Below are 12,514 nucleotides of genomic sequence, written 5' to 3' on the forward strand. Positions count from 1 at the left end.
TCTCAGACCCTAGGGGTCTGCTGGATATGTCCATAATCTTTTCCATCAATATGGAAAATTGGGTCCTAGGGGAAAGAAGTGTATCTTTATAAGATACTGTGAACATTCAAAAGGATATGTATTCTTAGGAGAGAATACTGATGGGAGAGTTTCTGAAATAGATTCTAAAGATGCCACATTTATTGAAAGTGACTTTCCTTAAAGGGGAGAGATAGAGCGTCACTTCTAGTTCTACGAATTGGATAATGAAGATCAATCTAAAGAGATTGATCATCATGTTTTAGAGACACAAGAGGATGTGTCTATACCACTATTGGATAGTGGGAGTAACACTCAAGTGGATATTAATTTTGATGAAGATCTGGCAACTCGAAAGAGTCTGAGGAAGAGAATTCCTCGTTGGAGATTCCAAATCGAAGGGGAAGCCTTTGTGGTTTTGCCTCAAGATGATAAGATACCTAAGAGTGTTAGAGATGTTCTATCTTGTCCTAAAAGGAATGAATGGCACAAGGCGATGGAAGAGGAAATGAAATCCATGGCATCCAACGAGGTCTGGGATCTTGTCAATCTTCCAAAATGAAGAAAACCTATTAGGAGCAAATGGGTTCTCAATATTAAAAGGAATGTTGATGGATCTATCAAGCGATATAAAGCTCGTTTGGTTGCTAAAGGATACATACAGATGGCAGAGATAAACTATGGTGAAACATTCTCACCTGTGGTCAAATTGACCTCTATTCGCCTTTTGTTAGCCATAGTGTCACATATGGATTTAGAATTACATCAGATGGATGTTAAAACTGCATTCCTTAATGGAAAACTGGATGAAGAAATATATATGGAACAACCTGAGGGGTTTGTTACTGCTGGTTTTGAGCGCAAAGTATGCAAGCTCAAACGATCCATTTATGGATTAAAGCAGTCATCCAGACAGTGGTATTTAAGATTTCATGAGACCATCATGAGCAATAATTTTGCTATGATTGATAAGGACCATTGTGTTTATCTTAAGCGTCAAGGTCCAAAATTTGTAATTCTAACTCTATATGTGGATGATATTTTATTGGCTAGTAATCATTTGGAGTTTCTAAAAACTATTAAAGAATGGTTGTCTATTCATTTTGAAATGAAAGACATGGGTGAAGCATGCTTTATGCTGGGCATAGAGATAAAAAGAGATCGTTCAAAAAGACTTCTTTCTCTTTCACAAGAGTCATATATAAAGAAGGTCTTAGAAAAATTTCGTATGCAAGATAGTAAACCCATAGATACTCCTGTTGCAAAAGGGAATGATTTAAGTCTTGAGATGTGTCCAAAGAAATCTAAAGAAATAGAAGCTATGTTCAAAGTCCCTTACTCCAGTGTAGTAGGCAGCCTTATGTACCTTATGATGTGCACCCGACCTGACATATGTTATGCAGTAGGGTTGGTGAGTAGATATCAAGCTAATCTAGGACAAGCCCATTGGAAGGCTGTCAAGAGGATTATGAGATATCTTAAAGGCACATCGGATTCAGTTCTTTGTTACCATGGTGGTAACATGCGTGTGGTAGGCTATACTGACGCAGATTTGGGGCGGGGACCCTGATGAGCGTAAGTCTACGTCTGGCTATGTGTTCTTGATGAACAATGGTGCTATATCTTGGTGTAGCAAGAAGCAGACGTGTGTAGCCTTGTCCACAATGGAAGCTGAATTTGTTGCAGGCTCATTCGCAGTGCAGGAATGTGTTTGGTTAAGGAGATTCATCAAACATTTGAGACTCTCTTCTGAAGCAAAACTGCCAGTGACTTTATTCTGTGATAATCAAGCAGTAATTGCGTTTGCTAAGGATCCCAAGTTTCACAATAGAACTAAACATATTGATACGAGATGCAAGTATATGCACGATATTGTATCTAAAGGCAAGGTTGCCTTGGCATATGTTAATACCCAAGATATGGTGGCAGATCCCTTTACTAAGCCAATCAATAGGGATTCTTATGTTAAACATGTAAAATCTATGGGTATTTATAAGATTTGATATGCTAATGTTATTCATATTTTCTTTCTATGATCATTGTATAGCATGTTGCACATCTATATGAGTATGCTATCAGGTTTGAGATAAATTTTCTCACACGGATTTATCGCCTCAGACGCTGCTTGTGGACGGGCTGAGATGAGATGTAACAAAATCCAGGATTGCTGAATTAAGAAGCATGTCGGATTTTGGGGATATCATGTGATAATAACTCAAAAGAGTGGGAGTACAATGAGTTATGATATCCGCCATATATACGTATATGGGATACATCGCCCTAACCGGGTTAGGATGAGGTCTTGTGTATATTTAACTATATGGAGAGACCGACCTTGATATCTAAATGTCAAGGGTAACCTGGTTGACTAGATCTGAGGACTTGGATAGACATTGCATGGGAATGTGCATCCTAAAGGACTCAAGTTAGTTTCTCGGGGAGGAACTGAACTAGTAAAGATCTGTACGGCAAAGAATTTATGGTGTATGCATACACTCACTGGAGTGAGAAAGTCTTGCCGTAATACGTGAGTCATACCACGTATGTCGCACCATGACTATAAGTCGACCACAAAAGGAAATAAAGAATGATCCCTGCTTCTTCATTGTGTGAGTCCTTAATATATATATATATATATATATATATAGATATATAGATATATTTTGATGTCCTTATTGACTTTTAACCTTATTTTAAGGAGAAAGATGAGTGTTGCTACTTTAGCATGTTGCGTAAGACCATGTATGATTCAGTCTAAAAGAACATGTCTGGGAAAGCAACTTATTTTGATTCAAAGAATAAGAATTGGAAAGGAAGATCATTTGACATTTTCAGATTATGCACATGTTAAAAGCTAGCTTATTTTACCGCATCCTGGGGATGTTTGGGTTTATGATGAAACATGTGGCATAATGAAAGGCCTTGTCTAGCATAGCTTAGCACTATAATATGTGCAGAGGGATTCAGTATGCTAGAATATGAAAAATGTATTTGATCTAGGACACAGTGAGCTTCTTACTTGGCTTGTGTAGGTATACCTTGTGTTATCTTATTGTTTGCAGGTTTAGGCTATTATGTTACACTAACCGGTACATAATATGTCTCCACTTCCTAAGCTCACGGGTCGCACGGTCCATTTGCTAGTATGAATACCCGATGTTATTCACCATATGAACACGTTTGGTGTTCCTTCTTCTAAGATCTCTTCCCATCATGTGTGAGTGGGAGAATGTTGGGTTGGGTACCGGGTCCGCCCATGATGGGCAAGATCCAAACCCGGCCCACCATTTGAGGAGGAGACGGTTTTGGACACCGCCCACTCCTAAATTTTCTTAGGCTCTCTCTCTCATTTGGGTGTAACACAGAAAAAGAAAAGTGTAGCAAAAAAAATACAAAAGTAACAAAGTGAGAGAGAGGGGTTGTGTACGTTGGTTGTGATTGTGCACAGTGAGTGAATGTGCACAGTGGAAAGAAACAAGTAGAAGATGGTGACATTTGAGAATCGGAGGGCATTTGGACTGTGGATTTGTCGTTCTTGAAATTCCACTAGAGGGGGGTGAATAGTGAAATACGATAAAGATCGATAAAATAAAATGAACAGGCAATAAGGCAAAACACATAAAACACAGAATTTATACTGGTTCGGTCAATACCCAGACCTACATCCAGTCCCCAAGCAAACGACTTGAGCTTTCCACTATAACATCCGAGTCACCGGATAAATAGTACATCACCCTCTTCCTCAGAGGTCTTCTTCTCTCAACAGAGAAGGGGCACACCCTCTTCCACAAAGGTCTTCTTCTCTCAACAAAGAAGGACAACAGCCTCTTTCACAGAGGTCTTCTTCTCTCAACAGAGAAGGGCACACCCTCTTACACAGAGGTCTACTTTTTTCAACAAAGAAGGAATACAGTGAATGACAGAAAGTTACAATACTTCCTATAGAACCTTCAGAATGATATGAATGCACGAATGAAGGGTTCTCAGAATGTTCTGTTTGTCACTCAAAAGATACTCTTTGTCAAAGAGCTATACTTGACTTTTTCTCTTTTCTTTCTTTTCTTTTTCTCTTTCCTTTTTTTTTTCAAGACTCTCTTTTCAAATGATGAATAGGAATTTTTCTCATTGTAAGCTCACACGTCCATTCCATTCTGAATAGTTTATTTGAGTGTGTTTATATAGCTTTTTAAAAAAGTAGTCGTTACATTTTGAAATCGTAGCCTTTTTGAAATGTGAAATGTTATGTCATTTCAAAAACATCTTTAGAGAAATTTGAGAAAGCCTCTTTCCATAAAAGTAAAATATAGGGTACACTAGTCGTTGTAATTGTTTTAGGTAATACATATTTTATGTAAAAAGTCTATGTCTTACAATAGTACATTGAACGTTGGATTGTAGTTTTGTCTTTATTCTAATTAATGATTTGAGGTACATAAATACTTCTTTACTTTAAATGAGTGTAAGTACACTGAGTGTTTTGAGATATTTATTTGTACATAGTCATGTCAAGTGTTTTCTTTATGTTGTGGTTTTCAAAGTCTTTAGAGAGAATGAGGACTACAAGAAAGTCGACATTCTTGAGGAGGATATTAACAAGGATTTCTTACAGGAGGTATTTAATGCTATACAAAGAGAATGATGACTTCAAGTAAGTCGACATTCTATGGGTTTGTAAAAAGGTAACTAGAGTCTTTTCAAAAACTTTATTATATTTGTTTTCTTTGTGTAGCCGATTTTCATGTTTTGTCTTTTACCCATATTTGAAATCATTTCTTTAAAGAAGGTAACTAGAGTCTTTTCAACAACATATTATATTTGTTTTCTTTGTGTAGCCGATTTTCATGTTTTGTCTTTTACCCATATTTGAAATCATTTCTTTAAAGAATGTAACTAGAGTCTTTTCAACAACATATTATATTTGTTTTTCTTTATGTAGCCGATTTCATTGTTTGTCTTTTTCCTACATTTCTTTTCATGTTGTCTTGTATATGATGTAAGGTACAATTATTACATTTTGAAATCATGTCAAAATACATTTTTCATAAAGGGTTGTAAGAAGGTACAATTATTAGTTTTTCAAAAAGGAGCTTTTTGAAACTATCGTATACTTTTATGATATAGTTTTATGAATGAGTATGTAATATGCAATATGCATGTTCCTGAAGGTTCTGTTACATATGACTCTAAAGAAGAAAAAAGTCTTCATCTTGAGGTAGCCGATCTCTTCAGTTGATCTTTAGGAATGCATGGCTCATCAAGCTTTTTCTTCAAGGAGTATGATTGCACTAGTTGTACTTGAACAAGAAGTCTTCATCCTTTTTGGGTGAGATATCCTTGCATCAAATACTCGTTAAATTTATGGCAAAACATATTCAGTCATAATATAACATTTTTCAAGAGGACATATTATCATATCATATAAAATCAACTACGACAGTGTATCATATTATGTGACATTAAAACAGAGTTTCTCAACAGTTCTTTCCAAGTGAGGGCACGCATCCGTTGAGCAAAACGAGCATCAACGATCGGGGTTTTCCCGTTTCTGTTTCATCAAAAAGGTATGTAGCAGAACCTTCAAAATATATTAAGGTTAGCCAAGTGTTTCTCTCAATGGAAAAAACATTTATTTTTTAATGGTATTAGGTTTATTTCATAAGGATACTATAAATGTGTTGTCAAATTAATTTACTGTTCAAGGATTAGACAGATATGCAAGTAGTGAAAGAGATCCTTGTTAGACTGAATTAGTCGACTGTAATATTTGAATTTTTATTGAGTTTATACGTGGATTTTTAATTTGAATAGTGGAAAGCAACCGGAGACTAATTTCAACTTAGTTGAATTAATGTCCCACCAGACAAGAGGGTTCCAATAGGAGTCGACTAGACCTTTATTATTCACAATCCAGTATGAGGCTGGATACAAATCCCGTAAGCTGCCATCTTTCTTTCCAAAACATAATACGCGAGGCGTCACCTAAGGAGACAAAAAATGCATTTAGCCCACCCTTTCCAAATCTCGGATCCATTAGACCATTTTATACCCCCAAACCCATTCCGATGGCCAACCATGAAGATTGTATTTTGATCTAACCATCACAGTTTAAGGCTTGTCAAGTGTAACGATCAACCATATTCAGTTGATTAGGAGGGCTTTGTTCCAACGACCCACTTCACCGATTTCAAGCCCGCCTTCCTTTTGGGTTCTAGTAATGATATCCCATGACACCAAGTGCATGTTTTTTTTTTTTTTTTTGAGATTTTCCGGATCAAGCGAGAATTTGAAAGGCTCGATTAATTCGCTTGCGGGTTTTGGAAGGAATTTAGAACAATTGCACAAAATAAAATTGACAACATTATATTTTTACACCATATGGTACGGAATGTTGGGCTGCCAAGAGACATCATATTCAAAAAATGAGTGTAGCTGAGATGCGGATGCTTAGATGGATGTGTGGAAATACAATAAAAGATAAGATTCGGAACGAAGAGATACGTAAGAAGGTAGGTGTTGCACCCATTGAAAATAAGATGCGAGAGAATCGTTTACGGTGGTTTGGACATATTCGGCGAAGGCCTAATGATGCTCCAGTTAGAAGGTTGGAGAAATGGGAAAATATATTAGTTAAAAGAGGTCGGGGTAGGCCTAGGAAGACTTGGATGGAGATGATAGGAAAGGATATGAATGCTTTGAACCTCACCGAGGACATGGCGTTGGATAGAAATGATTGGAGGAAAAGGATTCATGTGGAAGACCCAAAATGAATTTCTTTTTGGTTCATATCGCTGACCCCAATTGTTTTGGGATGAAGGCGTAGTTGTTGTTGTTGTTGTTGTTGTTGTATATTTTTACACCAAGACAACCCAATCCAAAGTGCATTTCCTAGTAAATGAACCGTGTTGAATGCATTGATAGGTTGAAATTGTCCAAATAAAGCTTGCACCTATAAGATTCTACTAGGTACTCTCTCTCTCTCTCTCTCTCTCTCTCTCTCTCTCTCTCTCTCTCTATATATATATATATATATATATATATATATAGAGAGAGAGAGAGAGAGAGAGAGAGAGAGAGAGAGAGAGAGAGGCAACTTACTGTTAATTGCGCACCATGCGGTCTTCCAATGCACAAACTGAATAACTCTATCCGCAATAACTAACATATGCACGCATTATCCATTGCCTCTATTTCGGGGTCATGACATGCATCATGGTAGCTTTTCCCAGATGTCTTCCTATGCAAGATAGTTTTCTGTTCTCCTAAATGTTGGCCTTCATCTTTGAGTTTTGCCCACCTGATTCATCTCATTTAAGGATAAGCTATAGGGTACGTCTGAGAAAGCTCTCTACTGTTACATCAAACTGAAAGCCAGATAACAAGTCAAGCATGGAAGTGAAGAGACTCGATTCTACTCTTGTCAAGCCATCTTCAACAAGGTACATACAAGAGTTGGGAGAGATAATTCCATTGACCATCTTTGATCAAGCAGCCTCTTATCTCATGGTAAATGTCTTTTTGGCTTTTTCCCCTCCCACACCTAGCAATGATGCCATGAAACTAGCCCTAGCCCAGCTCTTGGCTAGCTTCCCCCTTCTCACAGGGAGACTGTTAATTGATGAACACAGACACCCTTGTATCATTCTTGATTCAGATGCATGTGTGCTTGTTTCCGAGGCTAACGTCATCGGGAACCTCACGGATCTTTTACCTATTGAGCCTACCCCCGAGCTCACTAAGCTGCAGCCAACAATTCCTGGCTTGGACAGGATCATGTCAATCCAACTTAATCGATTTGATTGCGGGGGACTTGTCATTGGGGTTGCTGCAAACCATAGAGTAGCTGATGGACAGTCTATGAGTAACTTCTTTGTTGCATGGGGCCAAGTCCTTAGAGGCTTGGCTATTGAGCCGGTGCCGATCCACAACCGATCGCTTTTCGCACCTAGAGACCCTCCTGTTTGTGAATTCCCTCACCAGTTTATAGAATTTGCCATGGACCGGAATCAAGCAGTGCCTAAGGTTGTTGCTGAGGAGTCAATCGTGAACTTAGTTGTGAATTACACTGATGAGTTCTTGAGCCAGCTGAGAGAGAAGGTGAGCCAGGCAGCTAGTCCAGCGTGCAGGCACAGCCTGTTCCAGTGCTTGACAGCACACGTGTGGAGGAAGGTGTCCCTTGCACGTGGGTTGGGAGAGATGGAGAGGATGAATGTGAGGATAGCAGTGAATGGGAGGCCAAGGCTGATGCTTCCAAATGAATTCTTTGGGAATCTAGTGCTGTGGTCGTATCCAACTGCTACTGTCAAGGACATCCTGCAGGTAGGCATTCTTGTCATCACTCTTCCCTTATTCCTTTCTTTTTTTTAAGAAACAGAATAATTGATGAAAAAACTACCAAATTTATCTTATGTGATTACATTCAACAGCATGCTTTATCCTAATGCATTACAAAGACGTACCTCAGGCGTATACATATGAGAACTGAACATATCAGGCCCCTTTTCTCGTTCTGCCCCGTTAGGCCCCATAGTTTGAAGTGGTTTATGATAGATCTGAACCGTTTGATATATTTAGCATGCTCGATTTAGTGGGAATCAACTCTTGGATCAAGTTTTTTAGACAAAAAAATTTGTAGTTTTATGAGCCGAGAAAAATTTATGCCTACATATCCATTGATTTTGAATCACCAGAAAAACCTGGATAAAGGTCAGATTTCGGTGATCCAAAAGGCGGTTCTCACTAAACTAAAACTATAGATCACATCTATGATGTTAGATGTGAGAAAAAATGTAAAAAACTATTATTTTTGAAGGATCCTAAAGGGGCAGAGAGAGAAAAGGGGAAGCATTATTACTATATATATAACTCATCTTATGCCCTTTAGTTAAAGAAATAAACAATTAGGATGTTTTAGCCTCTTTGTCTAAACAAATGTCAACTGAATGGTGTTAGGAATAAGTATGTTTTTAAAAGATAAATTACAGATTCAGGTTGCTAAATGTAATAAGAAAAAAGTTATATTGCTTTAGTAAATAGTTGATGAGCTAAGCAGACTTTTGTAACTCAGAAATTTATAGTGTAAAGTTTCTCTCTTTTGCTATGTTAGCATATTCGGACCCCAAATTTCCATGATAGAGTTGATCTGAAAAGTTATATATGCAGTAGATTGGTTTAAGTTTTCTCACTCGCATACTTTTCGATATTTAACAGGGGAAAACCCCGGTTCACTTGTGAGGCCCCAGAGAGAATGATGCCCTTCCATATGGTTATGCAAAAATTGGTGGGTCTGGATTTGGATCTATGTAAGAGGTGTTGGTACTGGATCCAGACTGTCGGACCTGGCCAACCATTGGTGAAAGCATACCCAGGTTCAATTTAGTAATTTTTTACACATATCTTATAGTTAACCTCAGTTACACCTACCTAGGTCTCTATTTGACAGTTTCAGTGAAAAGTTAGGTCTTGAAATATTTTTTCAAAAATACGGAACCCTTTTTGGAATATCCAGCAAAAGATATGTCTCGAAATGGAATTTTTTGAAAAATAAAATTTTGATCGGCTGAAATCCATTACATTAGTCAGATTTCATCCGATCGGAGTAGAAACTATATTCATTTTTGCCCATTTTTTATTCAAAGTATTAACATTTGTTCCTATAAGTGTCAATGTGGACTCCTTGCAATTAAATTACAGAGTATTGGTTTCCCTGCCCATAATTATTTTTAATTACTCGAATGAGAATATATATATTCAAGGTAACCGTATGCTTAATCTTGGGGAAATTTATGGACTTTTTCTTAGAAATATGAGAATTATGACTCCCAAACACAGATTTTCACTCTTCTTATGATACGTGGAATTCTAGAAGTGAATTACTTTGCCCCTAAGGCTCTCTTTTGGAGCCATTGTTGGGTTGGGAGCAGTGATGAAAACGATGGATTTGGCAACAACATCCTTGTGAGGACGATATTGCTGAAATCTGCCCATTTATAACGCCATCTTTCATCGATATCCATCTTCTCTCTTTTTCTTTTTCTTTTTCTTTTTATATCCCGAAGAAACCACCCCGGGCACGAAGACCTGGTCACACTGGCTCAGCCTGTCATACCTATGGTCTTCGTGACAGCAACCTAAATCTTTGAGGCTTGGACCCCTGACCCAGTGCCTATGCTACGTGTTGGCTTGCGCAGAGGGGCGACACCCATGAGAATCAGACCTTGATTGCCCGTCTAGCAGCTAAGGCCCCCACCCCACTGCGCCAACGACTCCCTTGGGGCATCAATCTTTTCTCTTAAAAACGAGATACCAATTGATCGGGATGACCGGGATTTCATGAATCGCCCATGGCTTCTCTCAACTGAGGCTCCCAATCAGAGCCTCGTAGGAGTAGGAAACGAGACAAGCAGCTCGTAGCTCGGATGATCAACTCATTAAAAGCTAGTTTACACTCAAAAATTTGGGAAGCAGATCAGGTCATGCTGAACATGAGCGTTTTTGCTCATGCCGACATCGTGGCCGTCTGTTTGCATTTTGGATGAATGCCACATGGTTTTGTTGACTTTTGACCTTTTTAAAATGCAAATCGGATGGCCACGATGTGGGCATGAGCAAAAAGGCTCATGTTCAGCATGACCTGATCTGCTTCCCAAAATTTGAGCTTGGCACCTCCAGCCGCAAGCTGCTTTTCAAGGTTAGACAAGCTGAGCATGAACAGAGGGTGAGACAAACATAATATACCACTTATGTCATTCACCATATCGCAACAGTAGTGTGGCTAGGAAACCAATCCATTTTATATGATCCAGTTCAGGCTAGCTTGGCGCCTTACCATGCTTGGCTCTTTACAAGCTTGGGTTTAGCTCAGCTCATCACGAGCTTGGTTTCAGCAGCTTAAAGAGCCAAGCTCCTTACCGAGTTCGTTTACTAGCCGCCGCACCCAATGCATTTCAAAACTATACATACAAAGCCCCTCAACTCCAAGAATACCACACTGAACTAAGTCTCCAAATGCGAATGAGACGATGTGCCAAGTCTTTCAGAGAGGGAATTAAAGTCGAACCAAGTAAATCTCCTGTATATTGGAGACTACATTGACTGTGATCCACTGATCTCTTAACTCATCTCTTATGTGTGCACAGCCAATCACATGACATTATTCCACAGACCCACAGAAACAGAATGTAGATCCCACTTGAAATGCTGCATGCTGCCATATGATTGGTTGTGTGCACACATAGGAGATGAAGTAAGAGATCAGCCACCCGGTTGGAGGGGCAGATCACGTGAAATCACATTCCGCACTTTGAGTGTGCCACTGTATCTATCCCAAAGATGGAGAGCGGCCAGCTGCAGCAGCACACTCAAAGTGTGCAATGTGATTGCACCTGATCCACCTTCACATGGTTGGAGCTTAAACGTGCTACCAACAACCTAATAGACTAAATTGATCATCTTTGTTGTTATGCAGCAAGACGGCCTGATACATGCAGCAAGAGTTGTCAAAGAAGCTGTGGGGCAGCTTGATCACAAGTACTTCCAGTCCTTCATTGACTTTGGTGTTTTGAGTAAAGGAGAAGAGCTATTCCCTGCACAAGACATGGATGGAAATCTCATTTCTCCGAACTTAGAGGTTGATAGCTGGCTGAGCTTTGAGTTTCACAGAGTCGATATCGGTGGAGGCGGTGCACTCTGTGCTTTCACTCCCTCTTGGATACCAGTGGAGGGGGTGGTGATATTCATTCCCTCTCCATGCAAGGACAAGGGTGGTGTCGATGTACATGTTACTTTACTTGCTAACCATGCAGAGAACTTCAGAAGGATTGCTCATTCCATTGATTGATAATCATCGTCGTCATCATCAATATATATTATCAAGTTGCATTGAGAAGGCTGATGACCGACAGCTTTCCTAACAGTTCATTTTTCTTGTTTCAAATGGGTGAAGGCAATGAAGAACAAACATTAGGTTGGAAAAAGATATCCCACTACATTGTTTTTTTTTTTTTAAACAAACCCCACTATGGATTGATATCATCATCATCATTCCAACCTCTACCTGAAGCTAATAATATGTATATACCCCAATTGAGACGCCCTGCAGTAGGCTAAACTTCTTTAATATCTCTTTGGGTAAAAGGCAATTAAAATAGCTCTTAATAGTACCCTATTACGCTTTCAAATAAATAATATTTATTATAGAGAAATGCTACGAGGACCCCCTGGAAGGTCGAATAGAGACGTGGTTAGGTGATGGGGCTGAGAGACGAGTACTTTACAAAAGTATTTAGGCCACACAAATCACAGAAATTCTCTAATGCATGTAGTGATTTTCTATGTAAAATACAAGCATAGGAAATCGCTATGCAAGCAACGATCTTCTGTGTAAAACACAATACACAAATTAAATACAGAAAATTGCTAAACACACAGTGATTTTCTGTGTTTTGTGTGGCCCAAGTACTTAATTTCTGAAGTATTCGAGCCTGATCACTAGATCTGC

General features: G+C 38.8%; 1 protein-coding gene across 1 annotated transcript; it reads left to right on the top strand.

The window, feature by feature from the left end:
* Positions 1-7,404: 7,404 nt before the first annotated feature.
* On the top strand, positions 7,405-11,854 carry LOC149834596 (tryptamine hydroxycinnamoyltransferase 2-like). The gene is made up of 2 exons (XM_090009406.1): positions 7,405-8,334; positions 11,483-11,854. The coding sequence occupies exons 1-2, from the start codon at positions 7,405-7,407 to the stop codon at positions 11,852-11,854; spliced, it is 1,302 nt and encodes a 433-aa protein (XP_089865532.1).
* Positions 11,855-12,514: the final 660 nt, after the last annotated feature.

This window comes from Nuphar pumila, chromosome 6 (assembly GCF_984573655.1).
Source record: "Nuphar pumila chromosome 6, dmNupPumi1.hap1.1, whole genome shotgun sequence".
NCBI classification, from domain to species: domain Eukaryota; kingdom Viridiplantae; phylum Streptophyta; class Magnoliopsida; order Nymphaeales; family Nymphaeaceae; genus Nuphar; species Nuphar pumila.